The following is a 24,740-nucleotide window of genomic DNA, read 5'->3' as shown; positions in this document are numbered from 1 at the left end:
CCAGACTACTACAAAAAAGCTGCTGAGAATGCAAGGTGCACTGAAACTAAGTAGAAGAAGACTTCTAAGAATAAAAATATCTTGAGAAGCAATACAGCGTGGAAAAAGATAAGGAATGAGGGACGAAAAGGGATGAAGATGAAAAGGGATAAAGGTGAAAAGTTCGACCTGATTATTTTATAATATTCCACAAGCTACAAATAACTTTCATTTGGGACAGAGATTAGTTTTCACTACTTTTGGTTTGTGGTGGGAAGAGACAATGAATAATTACTGAGCAACAGCTCTGTACTAGCCTTTCCTCTGAAACTTTACAAATATTTTCATGACAGCAGAAAAAAAATTCCATTTCATAGGATCAACTGCCCTTTTGACAGTTCTAAGCAATAATAATGACTTTCTAATTATAATTTCTAGTTACAAGAAAAGTAAACTTATTGTAAAAGTCTATAAAGAAAGTTTAAATTTATGTTTTGTTTTTTAAAATTAGTGTTTTATAATGTACATTTATCATGAATAATTAAAATGATACCTAAATAATCTCCTAATCCTGTGTTTAACCACTTGGCCCCCCAGTTCTACTTCTTTTTTTTTGAGACAGAGTCTCACTCTGTTGCCCGGGTTAGAGTACCATGGTGTCAGCCTAGCTCACAGCAACCTCAAACTCCTGGTCTCAGGCGATCCTCCTGCCTCAGCCTCCCAAGTAGCTGGGACTACAGACATGTGGCATGTGCCACCAAGCCCAGCTAATTTTTTCTATATATTTTTAGTTGGTCAATTAATTTCTTTCTATTTAGTAGAGATAGAGTCTCACTCTTGCTCAAGCTAGTTTTGAACTCCGGACCTTAAGCGATCCGCCTGCCTTGGCCTCCCAGAGTGCTAGGATTACAGGTGTGAGCCACAACGCCCGGCCCCCAAGTCCTACTTCTTAGTATGAACCTTTTTAAAGAGTTTGGTGTGTGTCTTTCCAGATATCCTCTATGCACCAATATTTATATACATAATATGCATTCAGGACATCTATAATGTTAAACAGAACCTAAATGGAATTATAGCATACGCACTGCTCTGCAATTTGCTTTCTCCAATTAATTTAATATGGACATCTCTCTAAGTCAGTATACACAGATTTATTACAACTGGGTTTGCAGGAAGTTTAATGAACTCCAGGGCTTCATGATAAGATGAACTGAATATTGTTCCAGATAATTTCTCAAAAGATGTTTTTAAAGACAATGAAGCTATTAATATTCATTGTAATTTCTGAGAAACTGTCTCTTCAGACTATAATGTTGGAGATACTGAGAAAATAAATCAAACAAAGAGAGGCAGTTTAGTCCAGCAGAAAAAGGCACCCGAGATCAGAACTCAGACAGACCTGGGTTTGAATCCTGGTTTGGCTATCAACTGACTTTCCATGAGTCCTTAAACTGCAGGCCATGGTTTTGTCACAGCCCAAGCAGGTTCACCACCCAACTATCAAAAAGGAGACAATGCACCCAGACAGCAGGGGTTACAGCAAAGAGTTTAATATCACAGGCCCCATGTGAGGAGATGGGAGGAAGTTCTCAAATCCATCTCCCTGAGAATTTGGGAGAAAGGGTTTTCCAAGATAGTTTGGCAGGCAAAAGGCTAGGCAATTGGGTCTGCTAATTGGCTGGGTTCAGGGCAGGGTAGAACCACAGGGGTGTAGAAATTGTCTTTTTTGTTGAGTGGGTTCTTGGGTGGGGGTCGCAATACCAGTTGAGTCAGTTCCTTGGCATGGGCCACTGGTCTGGGTTGGATCAGCCATTCTACCACATGCAGGGCCTGGAAGAGCCCTGCAAGATATCTCGAAAACTAGCCTTAGATCTCACATGGAGGATGTTATCTATGTGGAAAGTTAAGAATCTTTATGACCATCAACTATGTGACTCCTGAATAGCAATTATAGGAAAGCAAACCAGGAGACAGTGGCTGGTTATTATCATTATTTTGAGCTATGCCCCTGCCCCTGCAAAGTTTAGGGCCTTACCACAGTTCTCTTCTTGCATCCCTTTATTGATTTGTAAATGGTGGTTTCAGTTTCCTCATTTGTAAAAATAGGTTTAATAATACTTATTTCACAGGATGGGGGAAGAAAGAAAATGAAAATATATAGTAACCGCTCAGTAAACAGTAACTACTTTTCATTCAGTAAAAGACTTTTTCAATGACAACACACAGAATCATAACCAGGATGGGGTATTATCTTACCCCAGGCCAGCAGGAGGCCTGAGAGTCAGCCCTGGGGCAACCATGACCACCAATACCCACTGCGGCAGCTGAGGAGCCTCTTTTCTTCAGGCTGGGCTTTCTCAGCTGTGAAACAGTGAGGGGACTGAGGACTGCTAAGTTTCCTTCAGCTTTGAAATCTATGCTTCTAGGAAAGTCTTCTGAAGGGAAACATTTATTGACGTTTTGGCTCGTTAGAGCCATCAGACAGTTTTATGCAGTGTGAAGTTTTTCACCACGTGAAAACTGTGGAATGTTCCTCAAAGCAAGCCACCCCTCCCCCACCATTTGTATTATTTTTATGACAATTGGCTCTTAGGCTTCCTGCTGGCAAAAGCCATCTGCTGAAGAGAGGGACATACTTGCTATGGTGGCTCAACTAGACATACTGTGAAATTAGTATGAAAGTGTTTTTTTTTTTTAAGGAATGTTCGCTTGCAGAGGGCTAAGACAAAATGGAAGTAGGAATCCAAGATCCAGTAGAGAAAAGCTGGGTTTTCTTTACACAGGAATCTGAACCTTGATGAAAACGATGAGATCGGTAGTTCTCACAAAACTTTGGTTTTCCAGTTTGGGTGGCCTCTTCCTGTGGCTTAATCCCAAAATGACACCTGTGATACCATGTTCTGCCTGGCCCCCTTGGGGAAGTTAATCCTATCAAGGCAGCCCTGACCTTTCTAGAGTTCGACATTTTAAGTAAAGGAATTGAATGATGCATAGCATGATATCTGGGTTCTTTACCACTCAGTTTTATGAAGTCATTATTATCAAATGTTGGCACTTAAAAATGATAACAAGGATCGTATTATGCTTAGAGAGATGCTACCAATAGAAACTAAAAAAAAAAAAAGGAAAAGAAAAGAAAAAATCAAGCTTAAAGCCTATAAAAGTTACCAGTTCAGTTATTTTCTTAAAGAATATTATTAGATGACTGCCAAGCCCAAAGATGCTGAGATAAGATTTGAGTTTCGTTTCTAGTCAACCTAACTTGTATATGTTACTTCTTACATCCACTGTGTGTTCCTCAAAGCTTTCTTAACCAATGATCTATGGATGAAGCTTAGTTTTGTTTTCCTTAACGGAGTCTTGTGCATAGAAAAGGACAAAGCTTCCTGCAAGACATCTGGTCATTCCTGTTTTGTCAAGGTTAGACCTCCTGGGGAAGGGCCTCCTGGGGACTGCCACTCTGATCACTAACTGACATTGTTTAGTCCTAACCCAGTCAACTTCCTCTTCCTTAAAAGCTCCACATGAGGTTCAGCAAATAATGTCAGAGATTCTGATGCCATGTGAGCAAACTCCCTAACTACGCTAAAGGTTACCAAGTACAGAAGTTGCACAGAGAAGGGATAAACTCTGACCAGACAACAGGAGGGAAGAGTCAACAGAGAATTCACAGGGCCTCGTGCAGGGAGACCCAGGACACGCTAAGAAACAGGGAGAAATGAGTTGGGGATAAAAGACAATTGAACTCCATGATAACCTATGTGGATAAATGAGAGCCCATCACATCTGTCTACAGTGGTCCACACCAATCCATACGAATATTGACGTGGGTACCTAAAACCAATTCATAGGCCAGGCACGGTGGCTCACGCCTGTAATCCTGACACTCTGGGAGGCAGAGGTGGGGGGATTGCTTGAGCTCAGGAGTTTGAGACCAGCCTGAGCAAAGGTGAGACCCCCAACTCTACCAAAAAAAAAAAAAAAAGGAAAAAAAAACCCCAGCCAGGTGTTACAGTGTGCACCTGTAGTCCCAGCTTGAGGCCAGGAGTTGGAGGTTGCAGTGAGCTACCATGACACCACTGCGCTCTACCCAGGGCAATGGGGTGAGTCTCTGTCTCAACAACAACAAAAAAACACAAGACAACTGAGCACCCCTCCTCACAACTCGAAAAACAAAAAACAACAACAAAAAAACCCAATGCACATTTATAATATAGTCACCTGAGTCTCGTTAGAATATTTTAAACTACATTGAAAGAGTCACTTAATATGCTATTTAGCTTCTTAATATTATATTTCTTATCTATCTTTTTAACTCTTAGTAAACACAAAATCTATTAGTATGAACATTCCTGAAAGCTGGTTATTCGGAGAGCACTGTAGAAGTACTGTAGTGCTTGCCAGCAAGCACACGATAAATATAAAGACAAAAAGACAAAGGAGGCCCCCATGGTGGCCACAGATCCTCCCCTGGACCTCCAGGGTGAGACTGGCTCACAGGGGATGCCCCTGATTCAGAAGATGTTGGAAGACCCTCACTTTCCAGCATCCTTCATTCCACTCCACTGAAATAACTCAATTAGAGACAATGACCCAGCCAAGAAAGGTTCAAATCTACGTCTAAGATTCCCTCGTATTTCAGTATACTGTTGGTCCACATAAGAAGTCTTATTTTTGAAGTAGTCTCACATTGATTCTATTTTCCTCATACTATTTTAGTTAAGAGACTTCTTTTTTTCCATAGAGCAATGAAGAAATAATATTTCCATGTCTAACCAGATTCACAACCATGTGGCAGCTGCTGACATCAACATCTTTTCTATAACCATCCCTTTTGTGTTTCCCTTGACTCCTGGGTTTGTTTCTTAGCCATTTTATCATATCTGGTCTTTTTTTTTTCAGATGAAGTATTAGTTCAAAATATTAACAGTTCCATTCTTAATATGGTTCCCCTCTCATTCCTTCAATATTCATTCTCATCTTTTTACGTTGCCCTTATAACTTTTCCCCAAATATGCAAGCCACCTGGTGTCTGACACACGTATATTCTCAGCTACACTTGAATTGAAAGAGGCTTCATCTGTACTGAGCAACAGCATCTCTTCTTCGTTTCCATGGGCTTCCTTGGTCCCTATTCCTGCAATGGTATATTTTCAGGAATGTTTTAGAATTCTCTTTTACAATGAATGGGGAATGGACTATGATTTCAAAAGCTGCACGTTTTTCCACCTTGGTAATGAATTTAAGAGCTTTGTGTACAGGTTTGTTGAAACTTGAGGGCGGTGGTTCTCAGCCTGGGCTGCCCACAGGAGTCACTTGGGAACTTTCGAGAGTGTGAAAGCCACACCCCATGCCCTGGCACTGGCCTGATGGGGGACCCAGACATTGGGATTTTTGAAAGCTCCCTAGGGGACCCCAGTGTACAGCCAGGTCAAGGACTACTGCAAGCCTGGCCTTTGTTGGGATATCGTGGCCTAACACTAAAATGAACAAACAAACAAAAAAATGTGTTATTCTTGCAGCCTGTCACATTTAAATCATTTTGTGAATGATCCAACTCTGCTTCTAACAACCATTCCATGTCTGTATAGTATGAACGTCTTCATCTTTGGTTTACTTAATCATGTCATTCAAAGTCAAGCCTGTAGTTCTCATTTTTTAATAGATACATTTCTTTCACAAGGCAGCTTAAATTAATTAACCTTGCCTGCTCTTTTGCAAGGTCTAAGTTAGAACTCATTCATCTCTGGCAATTGAATCACTGAGAAATGTTTTAATGTTATTCCCACCGGTGTTAACACCAGTATGTGTCTAAAGCATTTCCCTTAAGAAGGCAGTGCTTAACTACTGAATGCTTTCAAAATCTATTCTCTTCATTTGGACTACTCGTCTTTTTTTTTTTTTTTTTTTTGACATGCCTTCTTTTTTCTGACCCCCAGAGACTCACCTACAGCTAGAAAAACATCTCTACACCTCCTCGACATTAAAAAGACCCATTCTTCCTCTAGTACTTCCAGGTAAGATAAGGTACTCCAAAATGCCTTGTATCATAGATAGCATTGTGCAAATGTAAACTGTCATTACGTTGACATTATCCTTTCCATTGTATGATCCATTTTTACCTTGCTCTTTCCCCCACATCCTCTTATTATTGGCAGCCTGGTAATATCATTCATAAAATTTGAAAATCTCCCCCAAACTTTCTGCAAGACTGATTTTCCTTTTTCAAAAGAAAATGGCACTTTGGTTTTTATTCATGAGTTCTCAACATCCCTACACACGGAGAAGGAAATTAATTTGTTTCAAACATGAAGTGACTTGGTCTAGGTGGAAAACTTGATTTAAAATAATGTGTTTTTTTAATTCTTGATTGACTGTTTTCCCTACAACACAGGGATAGGCAAACAGTAAGGAGTCTGTGATTTGTGTTGCCCATTTCCACCATTTCTGTTTCTTTCTTTTCTTTTCCATTCATTTTTCCTCCAGCTTCTTTTCTTTGTTATTTCTTTTTTTCACCTTCTCACTTCTGCCTATGCTTCAAGGACTACTACTGGTGGTGCCTGAGAGCATTGGCTTTAAAAATAAACAAACAACCAAACAACAAAACAAAATAACGACAACACACAACAGTGACAAAATCTGCTATCTTATTCACAGGTTTATAGAGAATTTATTTAAAAATTTAGAACTCAAGACTTCGGCCAAACCAGTTAAAATCAGAGTAAAAACATTACTCACACTAAGGAAAACCAATGACAGATTAAGGATGAATCAACAGGATGTTGAGGATGAATCAATAACAAAAAAATAATAGTATAACAATCTCTAGAATTGTGTTTATTTCCTCATGTTTGCTTTTAGGGTGTGCATATGTATAAATGTATAAGCACATCTGTTTTAGCTTTGACATTTAGGCCCACTGTCTTTTCTTTTTTTAAATTTTATTTTGTTTTTAATTGAAACATAATTGTCCATATTTTTAGAGTACAGGATGATGTTTCAATACATTTATACATTTTATAATGATCAAACCAAAGTAATTAGCACACTCATCATCTGAAACACTTTGTTGGTCAGTGTGGTGGCTCATGCCTGTAATCCCGCCACTCTGGGAGGCTGAGGTGGGAAGATCACTTGAGGTCAGGAGTTTAAGATCAGCCTGAGCAAGAGTGAGACCCTGTCTCTACTAAAAACAGAAAATTTAGCTGGGCATGGTGGGAAGCACCTGTAGTCCCAGCTACTCAGGAGGCTGAGGCAGGAGGATGGCTTGAGCCCAGGAGTTTGAGGTTGCAGTGAGTTATCATGACACTACTGCACTGTATCCTGGATGACAGAGCAAGACTATCTCAAAACCCAGAAACAAACAAACAAACAAACAAACACTGTGTTGTCACAGGCCTATTTCCTTCTTGAATAAATCAGAATTTAGTTTAATATTCCCAATGCCTGGCATAATGCCTATGACATAGGTAATGAATAATAAAAATTGCTAAAAAAATTAAGGCATGTTATTCAATGGGGATTATTGTTTTTCAAAATTAGTAAAACCTAAGATATGTTCTATTGGATTGATTAATCATTAACAATTAGGGAAATTCCAGATCGATAGAGGAGGATTATGTGCAGAGGTATGGGGCAATTTATGGGAGAAAAATCTGACTTAGATGAATGCTGTCATCTGGATTATAACTCAAAGATGCTGGAAATAATGACATGCAATCAATCATATTCTATTGCTACTTTGAACTATAAGCTAATGTTAATTACAAAATTACTTGCCATGACATCATATGATTCTCCATTTCTAAATACTTTGCTGTGGCTTTGAATTATTCCTTGAACAATTAGTTCCTCCAGGATGTCTGATGACTTCTGTCGCTCTCGATTCTCTAGGGGTTGGGGCTTATTGATTAATCCATTGGTCACTAGGTCTTCCAAAGGAAAAGAAAAAAGAAAGTGAAATGTAAGAATGAAGATTTTATCAGTTGAATGCTAAACAGATGCCTTATAAATCATGCTACTTAATTAGGGCCAGGGGTGGTGGTGTATGCCTGTAATCCCAGCACTTTGGTAGACCGAGGCAGGAGGATCGCTTGAGCCCAAGACTTTGAGATCAGCCTGAGCAACATAGTGAGATCCTGTCTCTGCAAAAAATAAAAAATAGTGGGTGTTGTGGCACGCATCTGTAGTTCCAGCTGCTCAGGAGGCTGAGGTGAGAGGATCACTTAAGCCCAAAGTTCGAGGCTGCAGTGGGCACCATGGCACCATTGCACCACTGCACTCCAGCCTGGGAAACAGAGCAAGACTCTGTCTCTAAATAAATAAATGAGTCAATCGTGCTACTTAATTAAATCTTAGTCTCAGTACTCTTCAATAAATATGTTTCTATTTAACTCTTTGTAATCTTTTAAAGCCCAACTTTTTAATGTTCTTACAGAGGATACACATCAACATAACATACTGTTTACTTAGCAGATCACATATTAACCCAACAAAAATTCTTCCTGTGTGCTGCCATGGACTACCTTTTTGTTGTAACAACACTTATACACTCGGGTATGACGCCGTGGGTTTGCTCAACTCATTATGTAGCCAAACCACAGCTAAGACTCAGATATTCTTTTGGTGATTCTCATGAGTTGCAGTTTGGTTTCTATGCTTTGTATACAAAGGATAAACAGCGTGATGTTGCCAAGAGACTTCTAGTTCTGCAACTCTGAGTTTAAAGTTACGCCATCTGGTAAATCTACATAAGTAAAAGTATGCCTTTTTGAAAAGAGTCTTTGAACCAAATCAGAACTGGAGCTAGACTGTTATCAGCTAAATTTTTATTAATGATTCTAAAAATGAGCATTGAAACGGTTTACAGGGGAGTTTCATCTTTAAAAGCTACACTAGTGAGAGAGGCCCCCTTCCAAATCACCCAATTACCTAAATAAGCAAAAAAGCAGCTGCTTTTATGTCTTCACGTTATTAAATAAAGGTCACTGGTTTGTCGGGCCAAAGATAGCTTTGCTTTTCCTGTCGGAGATGGTGTGATGGGGAGTCCTCGGAGATGAGCTCTCTTCTGTTTTGTAATCATCTTGAATTCCTGATAGTAACCAAGTCCATTCTGTTTTGCGGATGGAATAATTTTTATGAAAATTTCTAACCTCAATGGTTAGCTAAGACAGCTTTCATGACTCTGTGCTGGGAAGACAGAGAACATACACAGACGGATGCACACACACTACTCAGGTGTCTGTCACTTCTGAATGGTAACCTCTCTGCTGTGGGACATTTCTCTAATTGACCACCGCAAGTGACTCCAACAAATTCCCCCGCATTTCAGTACCTTTTCAGGGTTGTGTTTTCCACCCACAAAGCTGTTTGAAATAGAGCCAAGTCCCACTTTAAAGTGCTCTATGCAGACTTTTGGTGCAGGGTGGGCTAAAACATGTCATCCACGTAAGTAAACTAGAAACTTGAAACAATGGAGAAAAACTCAATAAAAATGTCAGAGGCAAATCCCCGTTAAGGAATTAGGATGATATTTTTGTTGTTGTTCTTGTTAGAAGGTGGGCTTACCTGGAAGTGTCAAAAAATAATAATTGCTATTTATTGAGCACTTATGCACCTGCACTATACTAAGTACTTGGTGTACTATATAACACCCAGTGCAAACATAAGGTCTGAGAGAGAATTATTATTATTCATATTTTATAAAAAAAAATAGCTACACTGATATGAGGGAGGCTAATTAACTCGCTCAAGGCGATACAGGTAGTAAGAGTGCTAACTAGGATTGAATCCAAGTCTGTTTGGCTTCAACACCCACATTCTCACTATCTCACTGTTTTTCCTTCCAAATATGTCATGTAAACAGCTCACTGTGGTCCATGTCTGTCTCAGGATGTTTCTAAAAGGAATGTCATGTTTGACATCTGTCACTAATACAATGAAATTACTGTAACCATTGTGGTCCATTCTTTGCTGAGTCCAAGTATTTAGCTTGACATTTGCAGTAACTAACCTACACAGAAATTGCTGGAATATGTCAGTCATTTCAACTAATTTTCTTGCTCTCTTGGGCTATCAGGGAATATTGGAGAATGTTTAAAACCACACTGTGCTTTTTTTTTTTTTATCATAAAAGTAATATATAATTACTGTAGTAAGTTTAGAAAATATAGAAAAGAATAAAAAGTAAAATAAAAAAATGCCCATGCTTTCACCATCCAGAGATTGTTATCGTTAATACATGACATTTTATTTTTATAAATTTGACATCATACTGGACGTACTGTTTTATTTCCCATGTAGTTAACATTTCCATTAGCATTTTCTCATGTCGTTTGAAATTACACAAGTAAACATAGGTGAATTTGTCTTTAATCTTGGTGCAGGGAAAGGCTTTCTAATTGTGACTCAAATTCTAAATGTAATTGAAAAATTAGTAAATTTTACTAGATTAAAAAAAAACTTTTGCAAGGCAGAAAAGTTAAAAAAAATAATGCATTAAATATAGTTATCACATACCTCCTAATCTGCTGTATTAAGGAAGACACAATATCAGTTTTGGTATTCTTGCTAAAATGCATAACCTGAACTCAATCATAAGGAACACTTAGACAAACCCAAACTGAGGAACACTGTACAAAATAAATGGTCTATACTCTTCAAATGTACCAAGATCATAAAAAATATCAAATACTGAAGAGCTATTAAAAAAGACTGAACACACCTGCCAACCAAATTAAACATATGATCTGGAACTCTGAATGAGAAATTTATTTATACAGGACATTTGTGAGACAATTGACTAAATTTTATTTCTTTCATTTTTGAGACAGAGTCTTGCTCTGTTGCCCCTGGTAGAGTGCAATGGCATCATTATAGCTCACCGCAATGTCAAACTCCTGGGCTCAAGTGATCCTCCTGCCTCAGCCTCCCAAGTAGCTAGGACTACAGGCGTGAGCCACCATGCCTGCCTAATTTTTTCTATTTTTTGTAGAGATGGGGTCTCCCTCTTGTTCAGGCTGGTCTCGAACTCCTGACCTCAAATGATCCTCCTACCTTGGTCTCCCTCTAATCCTCCTGCTAGGATTACAGGCTTGAACCACTGAGCCTGGCCTGAATGTGGTCTATTGATCTTATAATAATAGTACTACATCAATGGCACTTTCCTGATTTTGATCCTTGTACAGAGATTATGCAAAGAATGTCCTTGTTTTCAGGAAATACACACTGATGTATTTAGAAGTAAAGTGGCATTAAGTCTGTGACTTATTCTCAGAAAAACATACTTGTATGTGAGGGAGAGAGATGATAATGCGAATGTGGTAGCTTGTTAACATTTTGGGAATCTGGGTGACAGAATACAGGTGTCCTTTGTTTTATGAACCTTTTCTTGAATCTGAAATTATTCCAAATAATTTTTTTTTTTAAAAAAGGAAACACTTGGGAAATGTCAGTGTACAACTTGAAATTCTTAACAAATATACTCTGCAGATGTGAAGAACAGAGATGCAGGAAGGAGGACACCCAGGACTGGGAGGTAGAAAGGAAACTGGGCGGAGAACAAATAGAAAGTCCAGGGTACAAGGTCCTGATTGTTCTGTTGCAAGGTGCTTCCTAAGAACTCGCTGGCCCTGCATGTCAGAAACATCTGCTTGGTGGCTGACCCCTCCCCAGCTGTTCTCCCTCAGCACTCTCCTGCCTGCTGCATGGGCCTTTAACAGTGTCCCTACAGCTGGCAGGCTGGACTGTCCCAGGACACACAGGGTCCCTGTCTGCCTGACACTCTGCAGTCTGTGACCAACACAGATATGTAGCACTCAAGTTGCAGTCTAGAAGGGAGTCTCGTCAACAGAAGTATCAGAGAGAAAATCATGTACGAGCTGGCCCAACACCTAGAAGAGCGTGAGGGGCCGTTCCTGCATTCCCTGACCTCTCCCGTCATTCTCAGAGGTCACACTGACACCACATCAGAGCCCTAAGAGGAAGGAGAATATAGAATCTGTGATAACCTGAGTGTGCCAGAAAAGTCCAAGAAAAAGAATCGCACGTATTAACCTGTTTTCCCATCCTAACTTTTACCTAGAGAAGAAACTATAGAGACAAGGCAAGAAATAAAAGTCTTCCCCCCAAATAAAACTCTTCCTTGAGGTCTGTGAAGTCCAATCTGTTGCGAAGGCTGACATAAATAAGATGCGTGAAATCAACACCAGGGGTCACTCAAGTATTTGTGGTTTTTCCCACCATAGGCAAAAAAACCACAAATAGTTTCTAAAGAGCATACTATTAATAGGTAGTAATTACTTCTCTTACCCTTTTGAGAGATTCTTTTATTGTGTATTTGCTGATACTTTGGGTGGGGAAAGACATGGGAAACACTTTGGTGTAGGTTTTATTTATTTTTGAAAATGTAGACTTTCCCCTGGAAAGATGTTAACACAGTGGTAGCTTAAATTTCTTTAAACTTTGCCAGTTCTATTCCTAAGGTCTGTTTGTTCCCAACTCCCAATAAAGGCTCTTAGTTGTTTTTTTTTTTTGTTTTTTTAAACAGATGGTTTTAATTACTTCATCAACAAGAAGATTAATGGTCAGCATTATTTATTCACAGAATGAAGAACTAAGGCTAAATTCTAATGTCTTAGGGATAAAAACCTTGCCATATAAAGTACTTCATGATCCACAAAGTAGTGATGAAAGATCTACCAAACAGACACTATATAATAATATATTTAGAGAAGCAGTATTTTGTAAAGCTCAACATGAATGGGAGTGTAGGGAAGTTACCTGAATTTACTCTTCTGTTTCTTTCACTAGGAGATGGAGAACTTTCTGGAATGGTCCCGGGTAAGTTTCCCATCTGGGCTTGTTTCAGGTCCTCTGCATTACCCACAGTACCCCTGGGTAGTACAGCTTCCTCTCGGGGGCTGAAATTCTCCCTGGAATGAGTTGCAGCGCCATCAGCCTGTGAAAAGGGAACAGAGTGTCAAGATTTCCTGGAAAATAAAAACAATGTTGCAGGGTCGGCTTGGTGACTATCTAGCCAGCCAGCATCTGCTGTAGGCTGAATGGTACCTAGGAACCTGTAGATGTCATCTCATACGGCAACATAATTAAGCAGGTGTGATTGAGGTTCTCGAGATGGCAAGATTATCCTGAATTACCCAGGTGTCCTTATAAGAAGGAGACTGGGGGAGATTTGACTACAGAAGAGGAGAAGGTGATACAGCAACAGAAGCAGAGACAGATTTGAAGATGTCAGGGTGCGGGAGTTGAAGATGGAAGGGGCTCGAGCCAAGGAATGTAAAGAAGACAGCTGTAGAAGCTGGAAAAGGCAAAGCAAGGCAAGGATTCTCGGCCCAGAGCCTCCGAAAGCAGCCAGCCCTGCCATCACCCTGACTTTAGCCCCGTGCAACTGCCTTTGGATTTCTGACCTCCAGAACTGTAACAGAAGACATCTGTGTTGTTTTAAGCCATTAAATTTGTGTTAATTTGTTATAGCAGCAATAGAAAATTAGTATAATATCTAATATGAATTTACCAGGTACAAGTTACCATGCTGATCATTCTGGAAGATACCAAGATAAACACGTTCATAATCATCAAGTGTGAAAGTAGAGGGACTATGGTATTTTTTAAAAGTATTTTTAAAAATTGAAACGATATTGTTTTTGCTGATTAAAAAAGTAATACTGGCCCAGTGTGGTAGCTCATGCCTGTAATCCCAGCACTTTGGGAGACTGAGGTGGGAGGATCACTGGAGCCCAGGTGTTCAAGGCTGCAGTGAGTTATGCTTGTGCCACTGCACCGCAGCCTGGGCGACAAAATGAGACCCTGTCTCTAAAAACAAACAAAACAAAACAAAACAATAAAAAAACTAATAGAAATTCATTGTAAAAATAATTAAATGATATAGAAGGAAATGGTAATGGTCAGTTTTATGTGTCAACTGGGCTAGGCAACATCAGCCAGTTGCTGTATTTTTTTTTTTCTTTTGAGACAGGGTCTTGCTCTGTCACCCTGGCTAGAGTGCAGTGGCATCATCATAACAATAGCTCATTGTAACCTCAAACTCCTGGGCTCAAGAGATTCTCTTGCCTCAGGCTCCTGAATAGCTAGGACTACAGGCACACACCACTATGCTGGCTAATTTTTCTATTTTTTGTAAAGATGGAAGATGGGGTCTCACTTTTGCTCAGTCTGGTCTCAAACTCCTGGCCTCAAGAAATCCTCCAATCTTGTCCTCCCAAAGTGCTAGAATTATATGTGTGAGCCATTGAACCTGGGGCCCATTCAAACATGAATCCAGGTGTTGCTCTGGGAAGGTATTTTGTAGATGTGGTTAACACCTACAATCAAGTAACTTTAAGCAAAGGAGATCATTCTTGATAATCTGGGTGGGCCTTATTCAACCAATTGAAAGTCTTCAATAACAGAATTGAGGTTCCCCTGAAGAAGAAGAAATTCTGCCTGTCAACTGCAGCTTCAACTCCAGCCTGTCCTTTCTGACTGATTGTCTGCGCCATATATTCTATGGAGTTTGGATTTGTCTAGCCAGCCTCTGTGATTGAATAGGCCAATTCTTTGTAATTCCTCTGTCTACTCACTTATCCATTCATCTATCCTACTGGTTCTGTTCCTCTGGTAGATTGATACAGAAACACAGTAGAAAATAAATAACATCCCCTAGACAGAACCCCAGTAACATTTTACTATATCATTTCCCAGATATGTTGCTCATATAAATGTAATCTTTAAAAATAAATTGGAATTGGCCAATAAACACATGAGAAGATGTTCAACACCATTAGTCTTTAGGGGAATGAAGATCAAAACCATAATGATATACCATTTCACATCCATTAGGATGACTATAATGAAAAAAAAACACACAATAACAAGTGTTGACGAGGATGTGGAGAAATTGGAACCCTCATACATTGCTGTGCAAATATAAAAGGGTGCAGCTACTTTGGAAAACAGTTTGACAGTTCCTTAAAAAGTTAAACATGCATAGTTACCATCTGACCCAAAACGTCACTTCTGCATATATACCCTAGCAAAATGAAAACATCTGTTCACACAAAAACTTGCACACAAATGTTCATGATTATTATTGATAGTATCCAAAAAGTAGAAATGATCCAAATGTCCGTTAACTGATAAACGAATAAATGTAGCTTAGTCAAAGAAAGTAGTATCATATGGTGATGAAAAGATATTAAATACTGACATATGTTGCAACATAGATGATACCTGGAAACCAGAAGCCAATGAAAGAGGCCAGTCACAAAGACCATTCATGCTCAGAATGGGCAAATTTATAGAAGCAAAAGATAGATTTAGTGGTTGTTTAGGGTGGGGTCTGGGGTGGGGGAAATTGAGATTGCTAATGGGTAGCTGTTTTTTTGGGCGGGGGAGCAAAAATGTTCTCAAATTAGATTGCGGTGATGGTTGTCAATTGTACATTTTAAATAGGTGCTACGGTTTGACTATGTCCCCTGCAGAATTCAGATGTTACCAATGTGATAGTATCAAGAGGTGGGGCCTTTAAGAGATGATTAGGCCATGAGGGCTCCTCCCTTGTTAATGGGTTAAGTCATTTATAATTTATAAAAGAGGCTTCCCACAGCTTTCAGCTGCCTTGCTCTTCTAATCTTTTACCATGTGAGGCACAGAATAATAGTCCTCACCAGACAACTTAACCTTCTGTTGCCTTGATCTTGGACTTCCCAGCCTCCATAACTGTGAGAAATAAATTCCTGTTCATTATAACTTAGCCAGTCGGTGGTATTTTGCTATAGCAGCACAAACAGACTAAGACAATGGGTGAATCATATAGCATGTGAATTATATTTCAATAAAGCTGTTTAAAAAATAAACAGAATTACATATTAAATGATACATTTCTGTAACATGTTTTTCCATTAGCAACATATTGGCGACATTTACCTATGTCAACATATATAGGTCTACCTCATTCTATTTAATGGTGAAGAGTAGTCGCTTATTTGACAATTGCATTGCAGTCCATTATGTAACTATACCACAAAGTATTTAACCAATTTCTACTGAAGGACATCTCAGCTGTTTCTAACTTTTCAATACAATAAGCAGTGCTGGAATATCTGTGCATATACATCAGTGTGACCCATCCAATCATTCCGCGAGAATAAATTCCTAGATGTGGACATGGTGGGTCAAAGGATATGTACATTTTATACTAAAATGTGTTTCCAGAGGGCCTTCCATAAATACTGCACCAATTCACAATCCCACCTTCTCTTTTCAAAGGTGTCTATTTCTTCATACCATAATGTCATTGCTTGTATTACTACATAGGTCAAAACACAGTGCAGAAATCTGTGATTTAATAAACCATTGAGGACAAATTTCTTGTCTGTGTCACATTTTTCACAGTTCCACAGCAAACGAAGAAAAATAAGAAAACTGTAATGAGTTTTTCATAAAGCTAAGTTAATTCAATTTAAAGAACTGTCACTTATTTTGAGAGTAAGTACATTTTACATGTTAACATGTTCAGAAAAACTTTTCTCATATCCCCCTAACTACCACGTCTCCTTTCTCTTGGTGTGTAGCCATCTTTCATTGCTTGGGTTGCAACTTTCCTACTTTTTATTTTAATGGGAGTCATCACCTTCTGCATCTATGACACAAGGACCAGAGGAAACCTCCTCAGTGTCCCCAGAAGAGATAAGAACATAAGCATCTTCCACTGAGTATTGTCTTCCGGGGATGTTTCTTATGTGCGTTGATTTTGCTTTTTGGCCCAAGTGGTGCTTTTCCACTCCTCTGAGTCTTTGAAGGGCCTCAGGACTCTGCCATCCACCTCCCACTCTTTGCAGCACAACCCTGCTGTATGTGCCACAAGGTTGTGTCTTGTTGCGGCCAGCACAAGGTGTTAAAGAGGAGAAGATGCTTGAATTGGGTCTTGATGAATGCATTTCCAGTGAACAACGAAAGAAGGGCATTTTAGATGCAAGGAGAAGCACACACAAGAGAGGAATATGAAACCTATTGTGTGTCCAGGAAGGTGAACTATTCCAGAGTAGTGGAAACAGACTGAGGTAGACAGTGGAAGGTGCTGAGGTGGGAAAGAGGAGTCTTTTGTGACAAGTAAAGGAGATTGATTTGTTTTGAATGCAACAGGAATCTTTCATGGGATTTTTATCCATGGAAGTAAAATAAATTCACCAGGTGTGTTTTTTAGAAAGGGCATTCTTGGGTTAGTGTAAGTGACGAAAACAGAAGGAAGGAAGGGACATAACAAGGTGATCAGTTACAATTACTGCAATTGTCCAGGTGAGATTTGACTAAACATGAACTAGGACAGTGGCAGTGAAAACAGGGGAAAGAGGTGGGTCCAGAAATGTTAGAAAGGCAGAGAATTGACTTCTTGGAGCCTCAATTTGAAGGAGGGAGCTCCCTTTTGGCGCTAAAATTATGACTCTAGGAACCGTGCAGAAGATATTCCCTTTAGGAAAACTAAATAAAAAATAGGACATTGGTCTGAAACTCTTGGTACTTTTACAGTAAAAATCATACAAACTTTAAAAAAAATATAAGCACATTTGATCACTTTGTAGAATTACTCCAAAATTTGAAGTCCCTTAGAGGCTAAGTAGAAATGGCAATGGTGAGCTTATGGTGGCGCCAGTCATGATTAGGTTTCCATAATTCATTTAGGGATTCTTCCATGTTCCTTGTGGGTCTTACCTAGCTCCTTATCACTGTGTTTATATAAAATGATCGCTCCAGCTAAACCAACATCAGTTCATTGTTTTGAGGGTTAACTAGTTCTATGGCTCAGGACTACATGGGAAAACATGAAAAACCAACCAACCAAACACACAAGGAAGCAAACAAAACCCCAGTGTATCTGAAATAGGAATCAGAACAAGGAGAAAGCCTAAAAGCAACTACATCCTTTTCTCCTTCTCCTTCCATCTGTCTTTCTTCATATACACAGTTAATACCCATGCAGTCCCTACAGAGTAAGTGGGGCCAGGAAAAGTCTTTGCACACAACATATTACATATAACATATATATTTGTTACATATAACAAAGGAAAAGGAAACCTTGATGCCTTTCTTTCAGAAACTCACAGTTCATACTGAAGGTAAAGATGCAAACCATGTTGAACAGTTTTTCCTTTCTTTCCAAATAAACTATTAAAAGCCAGTATCTACAGTGATAGTAAGACAAGTATTTTCGCAAGTTAATTTTGTGTTGCAGAGCCATCATTTTTTGATCCTAGTAAAGCACTGAGTTACACACAGGGACTAATTTTGTCATTTAACATTTCCAAATAAAGATCCTGAAAAATTGGATTGATTTAACAACAGCAGCAACAACAAAATGCCTACATTGGAATTGAGGGCAAATTTGAATTTTTTCAGTCTAAAAAGTGGCCTTTTCACAAAGACATTCTGTAATTTACAACTTAGAATAGATGTAAATGCCACAACCCTGAATGATCTCACAATAGTTTCATCAAAATCACTTTAACTAGTGGGATTTAGAATCTGGCCATAGCAAGGATCTCTACCTATTTGCGCTTATTTAGAGACTTGAGCCCTGTTAGTGACCAAAACTTAAATTGCAGCAGGTGAAACACGATCTCTTAGTATAAAACAACACAAACCAGCCTTCTGTTTCCAGAGTAGAAATTTAAGGTTCTTTTCTTTTGAAAACTAAGAAGGTCTCTCAAATATTTTACCTATGTGCAACACATTCTAGAAATTTTAACCCAATTTCATAATGTAGACTTGAGAATAGACATAGCTCAAACACCAGACATATTTACAAATTAATTAGATCTATGCATCTTGGGGATACACCAAACAGTGTTCTTGTTCTATAAATGCATGCAGAGTTTATATTTCCACATCACTGAGAAGAATACCTGCATTATACAAATAGTAATGGTACTGTGGCAGGGGGCAGGGCGGTGGGTGGAAGGTTTTATTTTTTCCTTGAGATTAAGTTGTAACAAACAAACAGATTCAATGTGTTTCTACATTTTGTATGAACTCTATTTTTATACCTCAGTGTCTTGAGGATAAAATTTTATCAATTTTAGACAGAATTAAAAAGTTGTCAATTCCAAGCTACCAGCTATGCACAGGAATGATCAGCATTCCAAAAAAGGTATTGCGTTTAACTATAGACAGGTGGGTTTATTTTTGTTTGTTTGTTTGTTGTGTAGCTTTTGTTGTTGTCATTGTTTGGTTTTTGGTCTGGAGGTACTGCCTGTGTTTTATAGCTTTTGGGAAACATGTTTGTCTAACAGCTGGAAGGGAATAATTTGTGGAGGCTCCCTGAAGGTAAAGCCTTCGTAAATCAAATTATTAGCAGATGCACTTTATAAATGTATCTGTCTCTAAACATATAGGAAGAAATGATTCTGCAAAATTTGATTTTTTCTAGTTTAATTCTCATAAATGTAATAATAAATGGCAACTCGCTAAAAGCACTCAGAAATATGATTGTTTTAAAAGCTGGACTTTGAGAAGTAATGTAGTCCATTTTACTGACAATCAAGAATTTTCTTTTCATGTATTAGCAAAAAACTGTGCAGGGTCCTTGGAGACCATCCATTCCAATCTAGCCTCTCCTTTTATAATAGGCAAGGGACTTTGAGTTATTCATATAGAAGGAGAGCATATCTCCAACTAAGAGAAGTTTCCCATACTTTTCTTGTTATTATGCATTATTTTATTACAGTGTCTTCTTGCCATTTTAAACTAAGGTAAAAGTGAAGAGAAAGTCTGTAGACAGGTCTCAAGAAGTTTAATTCAGAATATTTTGAAGTCATGCCTCTAAGAAACATAAATATTTCATGCAAGCAAACATATTCACTTCATTTTAAAGACACTTCTGAACTACTGAACTCTAAGCCTTATACAGTTATAAAAGTAGTGAAAGCATTACTATTCTGATAGCTATAGAGTGCTTAATTAATAATAATCATACCTTTCCCAGATCAGATTTCCAAAGTCAAGTGCTTGGGGCAGGGAAAGGTAGGTGCATGACTCTGAGACTATTTTCAGGTTATTTTAATATTGAATTTCCTCCTTGCAGACTGTCATTAGTCTAGTTATTCTTCCAGGAGACAAAAAGACTTTAAGGAATTTTGGAACCGGGAGGGATGTGCAGTCACTCAAGAAATATTCACTAGTGCCTGCTGCAAATCAGTATAAGGCAACTAGTAAGCACTGGAAACACAAAGGTTAAAAAACAGGTCCTGTTCCCAAGGAGGTAACAGCTCAGGATGGGAGGCAAACATAGAAACAAATAAATACAACAAATTGTTTTGAAATGTGATACGAGCAGGTATAAGATCAACTCTGCCAGCATGGTGGCAGGGGCAGAGGAGGGAGAAGGGTGTCAGGAAGAACTTATGGAGGAGCAAGCTTGAGTGTCTGGAAAGACAGGTACACATTTTTCATGTGACCCAAGAGAGGCAGAAGGAGAAGTCTGAAAGGAGAGAAAACAATAAATACAATGGCACCACGATAGGAACAGAATGGGCTTAGAGAACAAGCCATAAGGTTTGCCTAGAATGTGAGCTGGGGGGAGAAATGAAACTGGAGAAGTTGGCAGGATCCAGATCAAGGATGGGACAGGATGGCATGCTATATAAGGATGTAGGATTTTATTTTATAATAATCATTGTAATAACTTATATGAAGCACTTATTCTGCACAAGGCTTTGATACGAGCAGTTTACCTGTATTGAATTCATTTAATTCTCACAACAACTACAAAAATTGGGTACAGTTGTCCCTAAGTATCCATGGCAGATGGGTTCTAGGGCCTCCCTTGGGTACCAAAATCCGATGCTCAAGTCCCTTATAGAAAAGGGCGTGGTATTTGCATATATCCTACACACATGCTCTTACATACTTTAAGTCATCTCTAGATTACTTATAACACCTAATATGATGTAAATTCTATGTAAATAATTGTATTGGTTAAGGAAAAAACTAATAATAATTTTATTTTTTGAATATTTGTGATCCGAGGTTGTTAGCTGAAGCCATGGATGTGAAACCCACAGATACAGAGGACCAGCTTTGCATATTGTTATTTACCTCATATGACAGATAAGGAAACTGGGGCATAGTGAGGTTAAATAACTTCAGCAAGGTCATACAATAATAAATAATAAATCCAAAAATCTTAGATTTCAGTTTCTTGAGCAAGAAAGAAAAAAAAAAAATCAAACCTAGGTCATCATATTCTTGTCCATTGGTTTATGTGCCCACCTAATGGGTTGGTGGCTTTTTTTTTTTTTTTAACAGAGGACTGATATATCAGATTTTATTTAGAGTGATCACTCTGGAGGTCACATGGAAAATCAGCAGAGAAAGGATTTAGGAAGAGCAGTTAGGAGACATGCACAAAAATACAAACCAGAGGTAATGACTATTGTACCCAAGAAATTCAGGAAGAAACCCAAGAACCCTTCTAGGCCTTGCAGTGGCTTGGCTCAGAGGGACGTAGTGGATTTGACACTTGGAGAGGATTCCTTTTTAGCATTCCATCCTGCTCTGTACAACAAAATGATTTTCAGTAATAACCATGTGATGGAATAAATGATAATGGCTGGAAAAGAAACACAAATAGTGAAAAGTTTCTTCTACTAAAGTCTTATATGTAACCATGCCAGCAACATATATAAAAAAGAAAGATTTTTGTATGAAAAGGAAAAAAGAATGATGGATTAATATTTTTAAACGACGTTAATGCCTTTTTGAAAAACCGGGAGAAAAGAGTACTCCTACATATTAGTCCTAAGCAATAATGAACAATAACAAAGATGACCAAAGTGTTCCCAAGGAGCCCATAAATCTAGGAGGGAGAAGGACCTTTAAACAAACATTACCCAGGTGGCAAGGGAGCATCATGGCCATTATCTTCCAGCTCAGTATTGAAGGATAAAAGGACTTCAGCAGGCTGACCCGGGAGAGGACCCAGGGAGTCATTCCCATCGGAGGGAACTTCCTGGGAAAAGGCATGGAGGCATGAGAAGCCTGGGAGAACGGAGCCCTGCGAGTCATTTGGCTTGACAGACCTACAAGTGACAGGCATTGGCAGTAGAGAAGAGGATGACACTAGACTGAAAGGATGGGACCAAATTGTAAAAGGTTTTGCACACTACAAAAAAATTTTCTTGGGAAGATAGGTGGCACTGGTGGTGGAGTAGACTGGTGAGGGTGGTGACAGGAAAGGCACAAGGACTTGGTAAGTGGCAATGGGCCCATAAAAAACGCAGACCATGGCAGCTTTGGGATGGAAAACAGAAAACAGTGCTAAGATGGGTAGTCATCTGGGCCCAGGCTTTCCCCAGGGTCAGGCAATACATCTGGAGTCTCAGCCTTTAGTAGACTCTGGTCTGCTTGCTTCTTAAATGTACTCCAAGAGGCCAGCAGATGTGCCCCACATGTGGTAGGTGCTATCACTGGCACCTAATGTGTCCTGCACAGAGCCTGCTGAGACAAAGTGCATGGAGTTTAAACAGTAGCTCCAAAAATGCCCTTTAGGGAAGGTGGCCATAAGTCCCAGTTTGCTGGGCTTCAGCCAGACTGTCTGAGAAAATTTATTAATAGTGTTCCCTTTTACTCTTTACAGCATGATTTTGATTATAAATTATATGGAAGCCCTATCTTTGGGTAACCCCTCTGAAATGGACCCTTGAGGGTCCCTAGCTCTGTTTATGAAATCTTGAGGGTGGTAAAAATGGGAAACAATCCTGGCTCTCATTTCTGTCTCAACCCACCCATCCCTCCATGCCTCACTCTGGGAAAAAAGTCCCCTTAGTGGCTCCGGAAGAATTATAAGGGATGCAGCCTTGGCGGACAGTGGAAGGAGATTGGAACGACACTCTTAAACGGTAGATTCTACTCTAGCTCTGCCCTCAACAAGTTGTGCTGCCTTGGGCACAATGTCCCCCTCTCTGGGCCTCAGGGTCCTCATCTATCAATTGAGAGAGGACGCAGCTAGATGGCTTCTGAGATCTCCCCTAGCTCTAATTGAGTAAGTACCCAACTACCAAAGGAGCCATTTTCCAGAAGCCAAAAATACTTGGCAGTTTCCAGGAACTCCCACCCTCCCCTGAGAACCGCGGCCACCCCCAGCCCTGTGCGGAGCCCACGGCTCATCCCATGCCTCTGCCCTGCCCTGGGCGCGGGCCACCCTCGCAGGCTCCTTACACACCAAGGCTCTCCAAATCTGTCCTGGCAGAATAAACATACACACACACACATCTATGCATACATATGTGTGTGTCTATCTATCTGTCTGTCTGTATTTCCTGGTTAAGACAGCAGTGAGACAGTGGCAGAATAAAGTGGCTCTCACCCTGTCCTCTCCACTCCCCACCCACTAGGGGGCTGTGACCCTCCACCCACCCTGCTCCAGGACACCCCTGCCGCCCCCAACGCTAAGTGCTTTATGTCTCTTTGTTTATTTACTTTTCTTTTCTTTCCTTTCTACTTTTGTTTGTTTGTTTCTTTGTTTTACCTTGAATCCTTCTTCCCAGCCCTTCTTGGGCGCGGGGACGCGGCGGCTCCGGTCTCCAGCGGGCTGGGAAGGGCGGCAGCCCATGCTGCGCCCGCCGCTCCTCCTCCGCCGGCTTCGCCTCTGCGCCCAGGCGAGCGCTCCCTGCTGGGGACGTCCCTGTCCCTGTCCCGCGCCCCTGCCCCTGCCTCTGGCCCTGCCCCCTGCCCCTGCCTCTGGCCCTGCCCCCGCCCCTGCCCCCTGCCCCTGTCCCTGACCCCGTCCCTGCGCCCGCCCCTGCCCCTGTCCCCTGTTCCGGTCCCTGCTCTGCCTCTGCGCCTGCCCCTGCCCCTGCCCTTGCCCTCGCCCCCTTCCCTGTGCCTGCCCCTGCCCTTGCCCTCACCCCCGTCCCTGCGCCTGCCCCTGACCTTGCCCTCGCCCCCGCCCCTGCCCCTGTTCCGGTCCCTGCTCTGCCCCTGCGCCTGCCCCTGCCCCTGCCCTTGCCCTCGCCCCCTTCCCTGTGCCTGCCCCTGCCCTTGCCCTCACCCCCGTCCCTGCCCCTGCCCCAGCGCCTGCCCTCGCCCCCGTCCCTGCCCCCTGCCCCTGTCCCTGCCCCCGTCCCTGCGCCTGCCCCTGACCTTGCCCTCGCCCCCGTCCCTGCCCCCTGCCCCTGCCCCTGCCCCCGTCCCTGCCCCTGCCCCAGCACCTGCCCTCGCCCCAGCCCCTGCCCCTGCCCCTGCGCCCCCCAGCGCCACCCGCTTCTCGCACCTCCCGCACTGCCACGCTGGGCGGGACGCGCTGGGCACCTGGGCAGTTGCCGGGAATGGTTGCCACAATAAACTGCGTCACGCGGACCTGGCACCTGGACGGCTATGGGACTTCTGTAAACTTGAAGCTGGAAGATCGGAGGCGTCTAAATGGCAACTAGGATGCAAACCGCAGCCCTCTCCAGAGCAGGGAGGGGAGGGGAGGGCCCACTGCCTGGCCAAGTCCGGTTTAAGCGTACCGGAGTTGTAAGCATATTGCCGGTTGCTTATATTTTTCCTTTGTGAGGCACCGGGGACACGCCCCTCTTCCTGGTGCTTGGGGCCAAGCGCTTGAGTAGTTTGCAGACGCTGCGGGGACTGTGTAGAAGGCGACTGTGTGGAGGGCGACGCAGGTGTCCAGTCGGTGGGGACCCGATCATGAGGGCAGGTGGCCAAAGTGGAGGCAGGAGGGCCGGCAGGCACCAGAAGGCAGTGGC

General features: G+C 41.0%; 1 protein-coding gene across 1 annotated transcript in view; it reads right to left on the bottom strand.

Moving 5' to 3' along the window:
- The window catches only part of STMND1 (stathmin domain containing 1), a 29,371-nt gene extending 5,718 nt beyond the window's left edge, over window positions 1–23,653 (bottom strand). The window contains exons 1-3 of the mRNA XM_012753691.2: window positions 23,522–23,653; window positions 12,760–12,937; window positions 7,759–7,910 (exon numbers count right to left, since the gene is read on the bottom strand). Coding sequence (XP_012609145.1) covers window positions 7,759–7,910; window positions 12,760–12,937; window positions 23,522–23,605 — 414 coding nt within the window. The 5' untranslated portion in view covers window positions 23,606–23,653. The remainder of the gene's footprint in view (window positions 1–7,758; window positions 7,911–12,759; window positions 12,938–23,521) is intronic.
- Window positions 23,654–24,740: the final 1,087 nt, after the last annotated feature.

The sequence above is a fragment of the Microcebus murinus genome, chromosome 15 (assembly GCF_040939455.1).
Source record: "Microcebus murinus isolate Inina chromosome 15, M.murinus_Inina_mat1.0, whole genome shotgun sequence".
Lineage (NCBI taxonomy): Eukaryota > Metazoa > Chordata > Mammalia > Primates > Cheirogaleidae > Microcebus > Microcebus murinus.
Note: the sequence above shows the minus strand (reverse complement) of the source record. Positions and strands in the feature narration are given on the sequence as shown.